The sequence below is a fragment of the Natrix helvetica genome (genome assembly GCF_964273705.1).
Source record: "Natrix helvetica genome assembly, chromosome: 1".
NCBI classification, from domain to species: domain Eukaryota; kingdom Metazoa; phylum Chordata; class Lepidosauria; order Squamata; family Natricidae; genus Natrix; species Natrix helvetica.
Window position 1 is genome coordinate 250357532 of NC_138548.1, and position 18763 is coordinate 250376294.

At 39.9% G+C, this 18763-nt stretch overlaps 1 protein-coding gene across 1 annotated transcript in view; it reads left to right on the forward strand.

Moving 5' to 3' along the window:
* The first annotated feature begins 274 nt into the window (after positions 1-274).
* Positions 275-18763, forward strand: part of SEC14L1 (SEC14 like lipid binding 1) — a 36437-nt gene continuing 17948 nt past the window's right edge. The window contains exons 1-3 of the mRNA XM_081938036.1: positions 275-495; positions 4277-4367; positions 18558-18707. Of these exons, the coding sequence (XP_081794162.1) occupies positions 4305-4367; positions 18558-18707 (213 nt within the window). The 5' untranslated portion in view covers positions 275-495; positions 4277-4304. The remainder of the gene's footprint in view (positions 496-4276; positions 4368-18557; positions 18708-18763) is intronic.

The window sequence follows — 18763 nt, forward strand, 5'->3', positions numbered from 1 at the left end:
GTCAAAAATACAAAGAACACGTGAACCCTTCCTATATAAACCAATATTTCACCCCAACATGAAAAATTATTCCTCCTCTTTAAAGAAGAGGGGGAAAAATTGAGAGAAAACGTAGCATGGAAAAATACATTTTTTTTCCACGCACCCCCGCTCCAGCTTTTGCGCAGAAGCGGGTTTACGGAGAGCATGCGCAGAAAGAGCTCCTTCCCTGCGGTGGGGGTGGGGTTGGCTGCTTAGGCGTTCTTTAGAGTGCGCGGGCGCACAAGCGGCCGGGTGACAGGGCCCCTCCTCCTCCTCCTCTGGTTCGCCACTGGGTAACATCGCCGGCCCGTTGTCGCTCGGCTTCCTCCTCCTCCTCTTTGTCGCCTTCCCGGAACCGGCGGGGGTGGGAGGCAGCAGCACCACTCAGGAGGGGCCCTTTCCATCGCCAGCGGCATCACAAGGACGGGGAGCCGACATGAAGCAGGAGAGCTGCCGGCCTTGGCGATAAAGAAGGTGGGTTTCCGCCTCGCCCACCTGGATGGGCTGATTCTTCCTTCCTCTCCCCCCCCCCCGGCTCTTCCCACCACCTTCTCCTCCCCCCCCGCCTTCCTTCCATCTTGTGCCCTCCTGTCTCTGTCTCCCAGGTGGGACCCCCAGCCCCGCGTCTGCGTTTTGAATGGGGACTTCGCATCTGGCGTCTCTGGGACCTGCTTGGTTGTGGGCGGTTGGGAGCAGTCGGGGAAGGATCCTCGCCCGCTTCTCCTGCCTTGCTTTCCCTTCCGTCCCTCTTCCTTCGCCTCCCACCGGATGGTGGTCTATGGCTGCCTTTATTCGCCTTCTCTGCTCTGACCTTGCCTTGGGAATGTGTGAGCCCCCTACCCACCCCGGGGTCCTTTTGGAGTCCTTTTTCAGACTCCCCCTTTTTCCCATTATTCTTGCACCATTAAACTGGAAGAAGCCTCTGCTCTCTGAATCTGTCCTGGCCCTCCTGCCCAAACCCAATCACCTAAAATCCATCTACTTGGCATCAACAGAACAGAACATGGGGAACTATATAGTCTACCAGATATTGCAGATGGTCAGTTTCATCTTAACAGAATAACAGAGTTGGAAGGGACCTTGGAGGTCTTCTAGTCCAACCCCCTGCTCGGGCAAGAAACATTCTATTATTTCAGACATTGTCCCAATCTCTTCTTACACAGTTCCTCTGTATCCTTATTCTCTGGCTTCTTTCCTGCTGAACTCTACTCACCCTTACCCTGGAATGCACCTCTCTCTTCCCTTTTTTCCTTCTTATAACACAAACTCAAGCAACTTATTTTCACACCCTTGCTTTAGCTCAGAATTCTCATTTTATCCCCCTTTTTAATTCCCTCTCTAAACTGCTTCTGTATGCTTGTTTTCCTTGCTTTGGATTTAGCATTTATTTTCTACCCTGGTCACTGAAATTCTTAGCTGTTTTGCAGCCAGGCATCTCAGCTTGGCATGATGTCTAGCTTCCTTTTCCATGTTAAACTTTTTCCATGCGATATTCACAAGTACTGGGGAGGAGGGCTGAGTCCGGGTGTCCAGCTCAAAATTCATCTTGTCATCTATCTTTGTCAAATTGATGCATAGTAAATAGATTCCATGTTTTATTTGCTTTTTAATAATAGAGGAGCAGTAATAAACAATTGTCTCCTGTGCTATTTTGTAGTTTTGCATAAAAAGTCAGGAACAGTTGCTTTTCAAGAATGAGCTTATGATTTGGTCTGATAGTTCTGCTTAGATATCTGATGATAAATAGTTTGTTTATGGCTGGCTTACAAGTAGTTGATTGTGGTTTTGCTTTGAAAGGAGCTCACTTTTCTTCAGTGTTCTTCTCCTTAGTTTATAGAAGTCTTCATTAGCTTCAGCTTGCCAATGGGTTTAAAGATGTAGTCATTTGGTTAAAGAGAGTTCCCATTGCAGCTGCAGAAAGTGTTCCTTATTAATTTCTCTGATTTTTTTTGTAAATTTGTACCGTGTTTCCCCGAAAATACGACGGGGTCTTATTTTCTTTTTACTTACAAAATATGGCCTTGGGCTTATTATAGGGGAGGGCTTATTGTTTTGGGGTTGCCGGGCGGCTGCTCCCTTACAAATTGGCTCCTGAAGAGCTGGCCACAGCCTCACAGGCGAAGCAATCATGAGGTGACCAAGCTCACGAGCAACCGCCCGACACACCCCCTCTCTAGCTGGGCAGAGCGCCATTCACTGACCTAGGGGGTTATCCCTAAGGCGCCAAGCCACGTGGCGCTCTGCCCACTCCCCAGCTCCCGCAGCTTGGCACATTCGGGCTACCCCCTAAGTCAGTGCAAGGAGCTCTGCCCGGCTGGAGAAGGGGGTTGCGCAAGCGCCTGTTCCATCCCCAGCAGGCATGCCTCCTAGCCTCAACATGTCTAGCTCTCCCTGCAGCAGCAGCGCCGCCGCCGGGCTCCGAGCATAACGTCTTCTCCGGTTACAAACTCCCAAACTCGGCTGTTGAGTCTTCCAGCAGCAGCCGCTCTAGGAGTGCGCTCTGTGTTCTGGGCTGGCTACTGGAAGACTCTCTTACAGAGAGTTCCAGCAGCCAGCCCACAGCTATAAAGCGCACTCCTAGAGCGGCTGCTGCTGGAAGACTCGGCAGCCGAATTTGGGAGTTTGCAACCGGAGAAGACGTTATGCTCAGAGCGGGGCGGCTGCCGCTGCAAGGAGAGCTGGGCCCAGACATCTTGAGGCAAGGGAGAGTTGCCCGGCAACTGCCCCCTCTGGCCAGGCAGAACGCCACTCCCCAACCTAGCAGTATCCCAAAAGCACCAAGCAATGAGAGCACCTTTCTCCCCCCCCCCCCACTCCTGCGGCTTGGCGCCTTCAGGATACCGCTATGTCTGTGAGCAGTGCTCTGCCTGGCTGGAGGGGGTTTTGTCCAGGGGGTTTATTTTTGGGGGTGGGTTTATATTTTTGCCCACGCGAAAAATGTGGCAAGGCTTTAGTTTCAGGACAGGTTGTATTTTCGGGGAAACACGGTATTGTTTTAAAATGTTTGTTTGCCCTTTGAATTAATGTAGGAAGTTAGTTATAATTATATATTCTTTGAAGAACAAATGTATGACTTTCATTCCTGAAAAACCTATATGCCAATACGCAGTAATAATTCAGTTCTGCACATTCCTTAAGGATGGTGTGCTGTGTGATAGTTATTTTTAGTATCTGCTTTCTCTGTGTGTTTATCAACACTGAAACGGATCCATGAAAATGCCTTGAAACACACAACAAAATGTATGGAGGAGAGCTATTGTGTTACATTCTCTTTATTGTGTTCATAGGGTTTTTAAAAATATTTTAATGACTTTAAAATAAACTTCTTTATTAAAATGATTGTTACCAATCTTGAGTCCCAGCAGAGAATGAACCAGAAATTTAATAATTAGTGTCTACTGTTTAAGTCACAAAATTAGCTATTTGGTTTAGAGCAGTGGTTCTCAACCTGTGGGTCGGGACCCCTTTGGGGGTCGAACGACCCTTTCACAGGGGTCGCCTAAGACCATCAGAAAGCACACATTTTCAATGGTCTTAGGAACCGAGACACCAATTTTATGGTTGGGGGTTACCACAACATGAGGAACTGTATTAAAAGGTCGCGGCATTGGGAAGGTTGAGAACCACTGGTTTAGAGAATAGTTCACTTTAAATATCTTTTTTACTAATGTCTTCAAACTTCTACTCAGAATTCCAAGGGGTTATATAAGTATCTTGGTCAGAATCACTTTAAAATTTTTTGACAAACATTAGAGACTAAGAAGAGTCTTAAATATTCCCTCTCCCATCTTATTTAATAATAATCTTGTTCTGATTTTGTAAATAAACCTAATCATTTTATTTCTCAACTGAAATTGAGTCTATGACTATATTAGCATTAATGTAAAAGCATTGCTTGTTTTAGAGTGGATAATAGTAATTTTCTTTTTATTTGAAACAATTGTCTCAAGAGTTCATAGTTTGGATGTCTTCTTAAATACTGAGGGCTATATCTCTTACTATCTAACATCTGTTCTCCTTGTTTGTACAAAACATTATCCTTCTTAATTGCAAGCAGCAAAACTAGCTAAGAAATTACAATTCACTAGCGTCCCATTTACATGAACCGGGAAACTAGTGATTTTCAGTTTTTAAGATCTGTTTGCTTAGATCAGTGGAACAAGAAACTAGGCTGCTAACTACATGATCTACAGTCTTGGTGAGTATTATTGTTTCATCTGCAATATACCTATAATTGTTTTTATTTTATTTTTAGATCTGTATAGCACAAATTATTGGTAACCATGGTGCAGAAATACCAGTCTCCCGTGCGGGTGTATAAACACCCCTTTGAGCTAATTATGGCTGTAAGTATCTGTTTTAGTAATATAATGTATTGACTCTGCTTATTGCTTGATTGATTAATTAAGAAAAGATTAACAAATCTAATTGGCTTTGAATATAGTTACTCTAACGAAGTTGGTGTTTATAACTAGTTCCAGTTATATATATTCAAAATGGCACATTTATTTCTGTTCTTTGACATAAATATATGACTTAAAACAATATCAGGAAAAAGATTGGAATAATATACATGACTATTGAGGACATTGATTAAGTTATGTTATAGAAATGCATTTGTAAGAAAATTAACTTGGTTTGGCATAATATCTTAATTATATTACTTTCGACTGCTTGGCTTTAAACAGATTGCTATCTGCTGATGAAATAAAAAACAGACAGGGTGCTGTAAAATCATAATTTTCTCTAATTATTTGGGAAAGTAATTTTTATTTCCTTTTTATTATGTTGCTGTATTTTTTTAGAATCCAAAGATACGTTCTGCATATTACAGTTTTACATTGTAAAAATATTTGGTGTACAATGGTTAAGTGATGTCTGAAATAGCTATTCTGGAGCATCTAGTTCTGAGATTGTAATATTGTTTGCTGTTTTCTTGCTTTACTTTGGAATGCTTGTCCCTCCTCTCTGGTAGGAGAGGGGGGGGGGAAATTCTTGTATCCTTTAAAAAAAATTTGCTCCGAAACCAGCAATATTATTGGCAGAATTGTTGTAGGAAGAAAAGCACATCTGAAGGCGTTGGCAATAGCAAATAGGCACAATGTGCTATGTAAAACAGCTGCTTTGTGCTAAGAAATACTGATAAAATAATATAAGTATTTGATGTGTTATATGTTAAATGCTTTTTAATATATTATTGGCTACAGAACCTTCAAAATTATATTTTAGCAACAGAAAGAAGAACTTAAAGATGTTATTAAAATACTGTGTGTAGATTAACTTGGATCTTCACTCAGAATTGATTTTATTATTAATCTATTATTGAGAGGGGACTAGTACTGCTGGCCTTACAGTTATTCAAAGCATCCCTCACCATTTGCCATATTGGAGGATCTCATTAGGCCCTGCAATGGCTTTCTCATGTTGTCCTCAAGCATGCCCTCCCCAAACCAACAGAATTTAATCAGTTCAATTTTGACTCTCAGCGCTCAGTTTTTCTTGAGGACCGGGGTGGCCAGAAACCCTTTTAAACTTTTGTTGTTGTTGTATCTTGTGAATTTCTCCTATTTACATGATCAGCTTCCTATGAACAAAAAATAAATGACAGTATTTCAATGTTCTTGGACTCATGGTTTTTAAAAACTTAACCAGATCTCAATTTCTGTATTTTTTAGCCATTTTCACAATCATTACTATACTATCCTTACAAAAGCTATTCAGAAAACAAATACAGTAGATTTGCTAACCAGTCAAAAAGACAATCTAGAGGGACAACAGCTGAAAAATTACATTCAACACGTACTAGCAGCAGATATTATTATCTATGCTTCCTGGACATTTATTGCTACCTCTTTATTCTGTCTTTTATCACAACTGCTTCTTCCTGCATCCTATCCACTGTTGTTTTCTCAGTGCAGGACCTTAAATGTAATACACTTTTGTTGCTTTAGGGTGGCCATCCCTGAGGTAGTCCAGGGATTATTTGTGTTTGCAAGGCACTGTTTTTTGATGTCCTCTAACTGCTTGACTAATTCTAGAATTATGTAGTAATTCTAGGGACTGTTACGCTAAATAACTCTTTGGCACCATCGCCTTCCACTATGGCCACTAACTCAACCATGAGATGTTTGATTTGATTAACTTTGAATTGAATTGAACACTTTATTTGGCCAAGTGTGATTAGTCACACAATGAGTTTGTCTCTAGTACATATCTAGTGCTAGAGTTTGTCTCTACTACAGATTTGCCCTCCAAGAGATTCTCATTGAAATACTCAAGTATATCACTATCAAAAAGTTGAACATTGGGTCAAATGTAGTGAAATGATATTTCTGTGACAAGTGTAAAGTCATACATTTGGCTGGAAAAATAAGGTGCAGGACAGGAGAAATCTGGTTTAGGGAGCATTGCATGTGAGAAGTTTCTAGGAATACTAGTGGACTTTTAGATGAACACAAACTACCCAATATGATGCAGTGGATAAAAAAGGGTTCCATACAGATGACAGAAGAGGATAGTTTTGTTGTAATCTATACGAGTTAGACCAGGGTTGTCAAACTCGCGTCATCATGTGAAGTATTGGGACCTTTTCCCCCTTCGCTAAACTGGGTGGGGGCGAGGCCAGCATGTGATGCATCCAGCCTGCGAGCGATGAGTTAGACCATATTTAAAGTACTATATTCAGTTCTGAGTATAATGTGAAAGGAAAATGAAACAGATGGAACACAAGTTATGGTGATAAGGATTCTGAAAACCAAGACCTACCGTATATAAATTACCTAAAAGACCTGGGCATGTTTAGCTTTCAAAAAAATAATAAAAGGAAGAAAAAAAAACCAAGGAGCTACATAATAACAATCTACAGATATTGAAAAGACTATCATGTGGGAGAGGTATCTATTCTCTATTGAAACCAAGAGCAGGACAAGGACTAGTGGACTAAATTAAAAGAAAGATTTAAACCCTGGGGGGGGGGGGGGCGAAATTCTTGACAATAAAGGTTGCTTTTCCTTGCAGTGAAACCTTTAAAACCTCAATTTGAAAGTGGAGCTTTATGCTGGAAGTGGTTTAGTGGATTCTTGTATTAACGATGGGCCAAGATTAGATGATGTTCCATCCAGCTCCTATATTCAATGATTCTGTATAAACTACAGTCTCTCTTGTTTCTGGTACGATTTGTCTCTGCATGCAAATGGACTGTGTTGTATTCTTCATTACTAGCAACTGTTCAATAACCTTTCTGTTATCTCAAATACATATCCTTCAGGGATTGCTCTGATCAGTGGTTTTGTTACATTTCCACAGTACATATGAATAGAACTCAGAAAAAGACACTATGTGTATCAAAGGAATTAATTCAACACTTTCCTGAGTGTTGAAATGTCCCCCTCCCCAAACCCAACAGTTTGCAGATGGCTTTAAAACTTTGTAAGAATATCTTCATTCATAGTTTTTGTGCGCCAAATGTCATACGCTAATGGCGAAATAGATTTTTCAAAGATGTTTAAGTAGTTTTTTATACAAATAATGCAATGGGGCTTTTTTTAGTCTTGGAATATAAAGCATACAGAGTTCTGCTTAGTGGATACATCTGGGGAAATACTTTTTTTTTTTATTTAAAGCATCCAACAAAAACGGATAAAATAATTCTGTAAAATATATCTAGGACTTCTAAATATTGAATTGTGGGATCCTTGAGATCTGTTCTAAAACTATGTATTAACTCCATTTTGGATATTAAAACTTTAAAGCATCTTAATCCATACCTAAGGATTTATAGTCAGAATTGGTCGGGAATAAGTATATAAGTAAGCATGAAACAGGAAAAAAAATATGAAAAGAATAAAATTTATCTGAACTGTTATTTTTAATAAAGCATATATATTTAGTAAAATGGAATTTCAGAAAAAAATGCATTTAATTTTGATGAGTTACAAGTTGGCAATATTAATTGTGTTGATTTTGATTTCTAGCATTGTTAAATACACCCAGAGCAGAAAAAAGTAGACCAGGATTAATCATAATTATTATTTGCAACTGAAAATAGCAATAGCACTTAGACTTATATACTGCTTCATAGTGCTTTTACAGCCCTCTCTAAGTGGTTTACAGAGGCAGCCTACTGCCCAAAAAATCTGGGTCCTCATTTTACTGACCTCGGAAAGATGGAAGGCTGAGTCAACCTTGAGCCAAACAAGATCGAACTGCAGCTAGCAGTCAGCTGAAGTAGCCTGCAGTGCTGCATTCTAACTACTACTTGATATTTACTTGTCAATGATTGCTTAAAGTATATTGGTCTGTGATTAAACAAACATTTTCTTTCTTTCTTAGACAAGTGAAGTCTTCACTTGACTGCTGTAGCCTGAAATATATAGATCATAGTTATTGTTGCCTTAAGTTATAGCTTAGATATTTTTATGTTTGAAGCATTCTAATTGAAATTCTTATTTAATATTCCTTCACTTGCAGTTTCAGGCACAATCTGGAATGGAATAAGAAGTTGAATCCCATTAATTGAAAGTGCTTAGACTTAAATGCCTATAGATCATAATCAACTGTGTGATTCTAAAAATGATTCATTCATTCATTCATTCATTCATTTAGTTTATATAGCTGGCCAACTAGCACATGAATGGCTAACAGATTAAAAGCATCAGACAAAAATATCAGAGTAAAAACTAAAAAATATTAGCCACCCTTTTATAATTATCTCTGTATGTATCATTAGATGAGCCCCTTAAAGTAGGGCCATGTAATGCCTAAGGCAACGATGGCGAACCTTCTTTGGCTTGTGTGCCACATGTGTGGGGAGCGCAGGGGGGTCGTGTGCAGGCGTGCCGCACCCATAATGCAATGTACATCCCCCAGTGCGCATGCGCGCACAACAGGAGCTTCCCCCCATTTTACATGCTTTTTTCGCCCTTCCCAGGCTCCAGAGGCTTTATAGGAGCCTGGGGAGGGCGAAAAGTGCCTCCCCCGTCCCCCCAGAGGCCCTCCGGAGGCTTCAGGGATCGTCCGGAGGCTTCCCTGAAGCCTTCGGAACGCTTAAAATGACCCTCCGAACAAACCGAAAGTGACTTCCGGTTTGCTCAGAGAGTCGTTTTGAGTGCTCCGAAGGCGTCAGGAAAGCCTCCGGACGGTCCCTGAAGCCTCCGGGGGGGGCTCTTTTCGCCCTCCCCAGGCGCCTATAAAGCCTCTGGAGCCTGGGGAGGGCGAAAAATGGCTTTTTAAAATGGTGAACTCAGCTGGCCAGCGCGCGCATGTGCGCTGGCCAGCTGACATGGCAGTGCCTCGCGTGCCCTGACAAATGGCTCCGCATGCCATGTGTGGCACACGTGCCATAGGTTCGCCATCACTGGCCTAAGGGAAAAACCAAATTTGTGACATCTTGCAGAAAGTGGCAGGCTTGGAGGCTCCTGGATTGTGTGTTGGGTCCTTAATGAATTGGGTTAAGTTCATTGTAGCCATAAACGCACAAAGCCACTGACTCCACACCCAGTGAAGGTAATTTGAAGTCCCTCATGACTGTAAGCCTTAGGAACCTCACCAACAACCCAGCCTCAAGCTCTAGCATTTCAGCCGTGAAAGTCACTATGTTAGAGGAAGGCTGGCATAGCAGCAGCAATCCCATCTGGTCCAAGAAGGCTTTGCACATATGATTTCCCTTCTGCTATCTGTAGAGCAGTACCTTTGTACAAAAATGTACAAAACCATTCTACTTCTCCTGCACAAGGTTGTGGCTTGAAAGCCAATGGATAGTTCCCCTACAACTACCCAGCAATGTGGGCCACTGAAGGATCCGGTGATAGAATATTTGGGCAGAATTAGTTTTAAGTATCAAGACTGCCTTTTCAAGAGCTTCCTGCCCCGTTATACCACTTCCGCTGCCCATCACTTCCATGATATTATTGTCTACTCCTTTGTTCCTGGCACATCTCTCCATCTTCTGGAATCCCTCTCCCAGGTCAAAGTACCCCAGATAACACTCAGTTGAGACAGCCATCTTAACCAGTTGGCTGATCTGGTTCTCCAACTATCTTGTCCCAGTCACTCAGCAATAACAACCCCCCCCCCCAAGACACAGACATACCTGTACCACATTCCTGGTTCATGGGATAGCTGAAGGTATAAGCAACAAGATCTTCACTGCCATCTCTCTTCGGAAGGAGAGTAAACCTCTCTATCTTAGCCACTTCCAGTCCATCAGCACCATCTGTCAAAATCGACTGAGCTGTTTGAAAGTTTGTTTTCTCCTGCAAACAAAATTAGAAGAAACTGCCTCTGATGATACCCCACTGAAAGTCATCCCCAACTCATAAGTCTATAATGCTGTCTGAACTCTTATTATATATATATATATATATATATATATATATATATATATATATATATATATATATATATATATATATATATATATATATATATATATATATATATATATATATATATATATATATATATATATATATATATATATATATATATATATATATATATATATATATATATATATATATATATATATATATATATATATATATATATATATATATATATATATATTTAAAAGGAGGTCATTGTGGCATTGTACTCAAGGCTTAAACTGTAATTTAACTTTTAACTGGTTTATTTTTTTTTAAGTGTCTGTGGATGCATCTATGCATTATCATTAACTATGTCAAAATGTTTTAATATGCAGACAAGGAAAGGAACTTAGACGGGTTTTTATTCCTCCTGGGTTTAGTGCTGATATTTAGTATTCTGTAGGCCTTCCAATTAAGACATGTATACAACTGATGGTAGTAAATTGGTTTAATTGTTTTTTATGAATTTGAACTGTTTGTTAATTTGTCCTGAATGTCAAGTGGAAAAACAGGCAGGATAGCAATTAATTTATACATGCATATTATGCTGAAAGGAGGCCATAGTAACCAAGCCTTTAGTGAGGGGAAATATTCACCTATGCTTCCTGGCAATTATATTGTCATTATTCAATTCCAGAATAGAGCCTCAGGTCTTAAATGTCTCTCTGGTGACGTTTATGAATAATGTAGTGCCCTTGTGTAGTGAATTTTTCTACTAAATACAAGTAACTTTGCAATATTGCAATGTCTTGTCTATTGTTAAAACATCTTTCATCTAGCTATTCCAATAGATAAAAGAGAAAGCAGACAAAAAGCTGGATGCTCTTTTGTCTACAACAGGAGTGTCAAACTGGTGGCCCATGGGCCAGATGTGTCACCTGTAAGCCATGCCCACCCCAGCTCTGCGAATGGGAATAACATCGCGAAATGTCACATGACGGCAATGTGATGCAGCGAGTTTGACACCCATGATCTACAATATCTTCGTGTTCCACCTTTTGATATCTATTTCTTTCAGGCAGCTACTGCAAAATTCATACTTGTAGTTGTAGCCATTTGAGTGCCCCCCCCCCCCCCGCAGACATGTCCTCATGATTCAAGCACTTTGCAACCAATTCGCAGTTACAACGTTGCAGCATCCCACAGCCATGTGATTGCCATTTGCAGCCTTCATTACTGGTTTCTGGAATAAGGTTATAAATGTCTCATCAAGACTTACTGGTCCCAAATACTACCTGCATTATGTAAGCAACATCTTCAATTAATGCCCAATTCATGATGATTTACATGGAACACTTTAATACAACTTTCTTAGCAATAAGGTGGAAATATTTTCTCATTGCTTTCTCTTTTTCAGCTTCCTAATCTAACCTGGGCTTTCTGGATGGTTCCCCATCCAAATATTAAGCAGGGTTCATTTTATTAGATGTATAGATCTGTTAAAATAATTAATGAACTGAAAGAAGAGAGCATTTATTTCTCAGATCATGGAACTGACGTAGGAATCTATTCCCATTGAATTTGTTCTTCTGTACATTTTAGAGCTTCTTTATTTTTGCCATCTTGCAGGGCACTTTTGTTCTAATTTGTTAAAATGTCATGTCACTGATTAATATTCATTAAGCCATAATTTGAAGATCTCTAAGCAGTAGTACAATAAAGAAATATTACCTTATAGTAATTGAATGTAGGAAACGTAGTAACATTTACATTCTTTGATTAATGGATGAAAATATCCTGGGAAATAATGGGAGCGGCAATTAACTGTATGGGTTATGAGTTTATGGGATATCAGCTGTGTTACAAAGATGTCTTCATCTGCAGCTGTGGGTAAAACATTTTTAGAAGAATTAACAGTATTGATGTGGCACACCTATTAGGACTAACATGTTTGACCGCCTCCTGCTAGAAAATATTCACCATCATATCAAATGTGAAAAGGAGAAATGTTTCATACAAGGAAGCAACTGAGAGTTTTGAGAATCCAAATCCCAAATCTCAGAACTTTCACATAGATTGTAAGCAGGTTATAGAAGCAGATGAATTAATGAGGCAACCATTTTCAAGCTGTCTTAAACATCATGGCCCTTCTTGATGCAAATTGTGATTTGACTGCAACAACAGGCAGAGGTGTTATCATGCTCTTGCTGTAGTAATACTGGAGTATATGTGAGCCCTGAATGATTAAAAGGATCTGTTTGCCATATTCTTAAATTTCCTGAATCTCGCAAGACGGGAATAAGTGTCAGAGCATTTAGAGATGTTTGAGCCACAATATCACAATAAGTAATGAGCTTCCTGGTGGAATTATTTTCTTTTCCAAAACGTATTGTGTTTCTCTATGTGATAGGAAATGTGAGTGACATCAATCTTGGACTAACTTCAAGAACGTATGTAGCTCTGCTAGTACATTTTCTTCCTTCAGTCCCAAGAGTGAATTTTGAATTGTTCATTTAGTATGTTTTATTTTATTACTTACATAGTTTTGCTTGACAATCTTGAAGTTAGATTGTCTAGTTTAGAGTACTATTTGTGTTTTGGTTATACATTTCTCAAGTTTGTAAAATGTTCCTTTTTGTTGAAAGGAGTAGAACGGAGTGTGAATGGTCCCCCCCCCCCCCCCGATTTTTTTCATTTGTTAATACAGTACTTCCAGGCTTTTGGAATGGGTTACCCAAAGAATGGTAGCATGAGAAGATATTTATGCACATTTCATAAGGAAATATGTGTGAAGTATTCAGCATTGGTTTATTTTTACATGAATCTCTTTAGTTAATTTTGTTACCAGCCTCTTACAGGAAATGCCATATATTTTGATGTCTTAAGCCAGTCTACTTCACCAAAAATATTTAAGAATATTTTCTAACAAAATTTCTTTGTAAGCCATTATGCAGTTTTCGATTGGCCATTTATAACTTAGTTATCTGCACAAGACTCCTGTTGTGATGATGCTGTATGAGAGGAGTCCAATTTAACTTTTAATGTTCTTATCCATACTGCAACCAAGATTATATGCAATTTTGAATTGGATTCAAGGTGTGAACTACTCTTATGATGATGCATTTTGCTACTAGGAGCTACAATCATGATTTTCTAGTAGTTTTAAGTGGTTGCCAACAGTATAAACGACAGATACTTGTATGCTCTTGAACAAGATCTGAAAACCTTGTCTTAAAAATAGCAGTTATTTGTAATCAATATTGTAGGCAAAACATAACAATAACACAACAGTGGATCAATTGATAATTTGAATTGTGAGGAAGAAAAGTTGAGGGAGGGAAAAGACGTCTAGGATTAATTAAGATTGGTTTTTCTAAGTAGTAGCTGTAATAAAGACAAGATACTTATCTTCCTGAATCATGAATGGTGCTCTGTTCACATTGGAGGCATAAGTTAGATCAGTGGTTCTCAAACTCTTCTTCACCCTGAATCCCCTTTGAAAAAAATTTGCGGCCTCGGACCATGACCAACGGACCCTCCAAGATGTAATTCAAGGTTTAAATCATTTTCAAGTCTTCATGGACCACCTGTAATGACGTTGCAGGTTGAGAACAACTGAGATAATTAGGTGAAGGGATAGACATTATTGTAATGAGGCAAGTGTGGAACTAGTCAATATGCTTCCAGAGTCAAAAGAGTTAATTTCTGCATTTAGTGGAGTGCTTAATTTATAAAACAGGAATTTAACTTATCTAGAAGGAAGAAAAGCTATCAAGGAGGAAGATATATTTTTATTTAAAAATAGCATTATATTTTAGATTGCCAAACCCTTTTGATACACTTCTGATAATGTCAGTATGCCCATAATATTTGTATATTTCTAATATGATTACTGTGGTTCATAGAATATGATATGGAAATGGTACAACCATATCCCTGGGCGTTTTATAGGATTTCTGCTATTCATTTGTCAGAGGAAATTCTTGGTAACTTTAAACTGGTCTGCATAATTAATGGATACAACCTTTTGTGGCCAAGAAGTACAATATTGATATATTAATTGTCTTGGAGTACCTATATTGTCAAATAAAAATAATTGACACTACTCTCCTGTGAGTGGCACTTAGCAATATTTATATGTGTTCAAGCTCCCATGTGGTTTCTGGGCAGACATCTGTTTTAAAGGAGAGAGCAGGTGGCTTTCATATCCTGTAGTATTTTTAGAAAGCTGTAGCGCCAGCATAACGGAAGAGAGCACCATTAACACTATCTTTTTGATCGCTTTAACATTTCCCAATATAGCATCGATTTTATAAAACTGATCTTTGAAATACTCCTCTCATGCTGACATTAGCACTGCTTTGGCTGTTAGCACACTGTTTAGGTTGCTCTGGCTGTGTGATGGATAATCACTTATTCTTTTAATACATCTAGAGCAGTGGTCGGCAAGCCGCGGCTCGCGAGCCACATGCGGCTCTTTACACACTTTAATGTGGCTCTTCTGTGTGCCGGGCGCCCGCTCCCCTCCCTCCTCTAGGGCACTTCAAAACAAGCGCCTCTTTCCCTTTTTTCTTTTCGACCCACAATGATTAGGGAGGATCCTGAAGTCAGGCGGGGACGAGAAGCGAGGAGGCAGAAAAAGAAACGGAGGCTAAGGAGCTTCCCCCCGCCTCCTCCCAGCAAAAATCTAACCGGGGAGCCAGGCGGGCAGTAGCAAATTAGCCGATCACGCGGCGTGATCGGCTAATTTGCTACTGCCCGCCCGGCTCCCCGGTTAGATTTTTGCGGGGGGGGGGGAGAAGCTCCTTGCCTCCGTCTCTTTTTCTCCCTCCTCGCTTCTTGGGGCTCCACCAATGGGGGAGCAAGGCTCGCCCAGCGCCAGGCTTTGGGCTAACACAGAGGTCTGCAAAGGTGGCTGTTTTAAGACTGGTGAACTTCAATTCTAAGAATTCTGGGAGTTGAAGTCCACCAGTCTTAAGAGCCAATTTTGCAGATCCCTGCCTGGGCTAATATGATTGATGCCCTTGGTAGACTTCAATTCTCAGAATTCTGGGAGTTGAAGTCCACAAGTCTTCAAGCTGTCAGGTTTGAAGACCCCTTGGGGTTTTTTTCCTAAAGGGTTAGGGATGCAAGGATCTTGTAACTTGACAGCTTTAAGACTTGCGTGCTTCAAATGCCAGAGTTTATTGAAACTAAAAACAGTGTACCATCCTATGTATTTTCGGTTTTAAAAGTGTGGCTCTCAAAATAAATTTCAATCGTGGTTTTGGCGAGATTTGGCTCGGTTGAAAAAAAAGGTTGCCCACCACTGATCTAGAGTAATTTATGCAGGCACACTTTGGGATATCACTAGAATCTTATATAAAATCTTTAAAATTAATGCAAATGTATCATGAAATGTCACAGGGAAGGAAACTGAATGCTTAAATCTCTGGCTGAAAAAAATAGCTTATTGCAAATCTTGTGGTTGCTAAGCAACTGCATACTTATGGTTTGAGTTAAGATTTGTAAGCTGGTATGTGGGAAATAATATCTGAAGGCTTTGTTCAGTTGCAGCTGATGCCAGACTTTGTCATACACATAATGCCAGAAAACTGTTCTTGGAAAATAAAATGCCACTGCAGCTGGCTTCACGCAACTCTGTTGAAGATGCATACGTGCTGAGCATTTTAAAATTAAATTAAAAGTACCTGCCTAGTTATCTTCTTTATGAAAGCATTCGAAACATGGCTGGTTGCACAGGGTATTAACACACTGCATTTTTAAAGGTTTAATAACAATGAAGGTTAAACCTACCTATAAAAGACCTACATTGCAGAATTTGGTGTTAAGCAAACAGACACCTTCAAATGTTGTCCATCCATCCATCCATCCATCCATCATCAAATTTAGATGACTGCCCCAACTCCCTAAGTCAGCCCAAAAAGATACTATGGTTGATGGTATCGAAAGCCACCAAGAAGTCAAAAAAAAAAAAAAAAAAAGCAAGGATAGATGCACTTGGTGGGGCAGATTTTGTGAATTTGGGATGAATTTTTACATTAGTTTTTGTTTTCCTGCGCAGGGTGTATATTTTGGGGAGGGTATAAGGGATGTTCAAGATTCTCAGTTACTATAATAGCTGAAATCAGTTAAACAAAAAACCTAGGTGTCTACAGTTTCTTTCATGGGTCAGATGTTTCTGAATTTATTTCTCAGTTTCCCTATTATTTCTAAGCCATTAGCAAAAATGGCTACTTCAGATTTATGTTGAATTCTAAAACCACATACTACTATTCATATATTCCACCTTGGAGGTACCTTTCTAATCTTTAGCACTAGAGGTGGATTTCTAAAGTTTGATTCACTATTGTGCCTGAATGGATTCTTAGAATTCATATTTATGTACACCATATTTTCTTAGGGTGTTAAATCTACATTCAAGGTAAAAGACTGTGTTCCTTCACACTGAAACTAAAATGTTTAGAGGCAGAAAAGGAAATAACCTTTTATTAATGTCCAGCTTTCTGTCAGAAGAAAAGAATATTAGTTTGATAATTTTCGTACAGTGGAGGAATAACTTCAAAAGGCTATAAAAAACTGAGTCCCTGGCCGACTTTTATAGGTTTTCAGGGGATGCGAAGATTTGCCAGGAATCTTACAATTTTATTCACAGCAGAAAAGCTCCTGAATGCCCCCTGAGAGATGGAGAAATTACAAATTCATAGCCTAGGAATAAGTGAATGTGTTGGAAAGTATCTGGATAATTTGATACAATAAATTGAAAACTTTTTCCCCTGAAAATAGTGATATAAGTTATGCTGGAATATCTTAAAGTTTACTCTGAAACTGGATTGAATCATGATCTTACAATTATCAGCATATCATGTCAATATTAACAACTCAAGTTTATGCCCCTATAGTAAATAAAAATGAGGGCATAATAGAGAAATTCTAAGAAGTTAAAAGCATGATACAATTAATACATGCATATGCACAGACAGATCATCTTAATGGGTGGTTTCAGTGTCAAATGTGTGGGAATCGGTAAATGCAAGGATCTCATACAAGAATCTGATTTGATACAAGAAAGTGGTTTATGAATGAATATGCTCACACAAACCCTCTCATACACCCTCCCCAACTTCTCTCATATAACCTTTTGCATCCAACCCATACCTCACCCTCGTTCCCCCCCACCCCTGTAGCATGCCTCACGCACATCTGGCAGCAGCCACTTGCCAGCCTGGAACTTGCAACTTTTATCAGCTTCCCCAGTAACTTTGACTGCAGGAAGCTGTCTTACCTAATAACCATGTTAATGATGGCAACCAGGACTGCAGGGATTGCTGTCACTGAGGTCCCAATTGTCGTCATAAGTGGAGGACTACTCCACTAAGTATGTACTTTGGCATGAATACAGGCTGGGAAATGGTCCCAGATCTCAGTTGAATTTGTATAGATATGCTTGGGGACAACCAGTATGGAAAGAATGAGCTTTTGGTATCTTTATTAGGCTTGGCGGAAGTAATTTGGAAAGACGAAAGATGCTCCTCCAGTGCCACACACTGCTCTTGTTAGATATCATATTTTTCGGAGCATAAGATGTACCTTTTTCCCTCAAAAAAGATGCTGAAAATCTGAGTGCGTCTTATACACTGAAAACAGCATTTTTTGCCTCCCAAAACCCTGCCCCCCCTTGCAAAATGGTCGTGCAGAGCCTGTGAAAGGCTTTCAGAGAGCTCCTGGGGGCCGAGGAAGGCAGAAATGAGTGAAAAACTGGTGGTTTTTGCTCAATTTTGCCCCCCTCCCCCTGGAGTACTCTATAAGCCTCCTAAAGGCTATGCATGCAATTTTTTTTGGCAAAAATTAGGCCCGTTTTTGCTCATGTTCAGGGGTCCCAACCCCCCAGGGAGCACTCTGCAAGCCCCCTAAAGGCTATTCATGCCTTTTTGGGAGGGGAAACTGGCCCATTTTTGCGAAAAACGGGGCATTTTGGGGAAGTTTGCAGAGTGCAAAAACTTTTAAAAATTTGCCTCTTCAAAACCTTGGTGCTTCTTATACTCCGGTGTGTCTTATACTCTGAAAAATACAGTATGTGAGAAATACAAGCTAGCATTTTAGTGTATAATAGAATTCAGCCATATATTAAAATGAAGAGGACATCTGTGATTAGTTAACAAGTATGTGAAATGCTGCCTTGAGAGTCTTGTGACAGAGGTTGATGTTTATATTCTCCTTTTCTTACAGGCGTATGAGAAAAGGTTTCCCACTTGCCCTCTCATCCCCATGTTTGTAGGCAGTGATATCGCGAGTGAATTCAAGAGTGACGACCGGGCAATCCATGTGACTGAAAGACGTTGTAAATTGGATGTGGATGCTCCACGGCTCCTGAAAAAGGTAACACCTCGTCAGGTTCTTTGTCCAAATCACCGTCTCTTGGGCTGCTTCTTAAA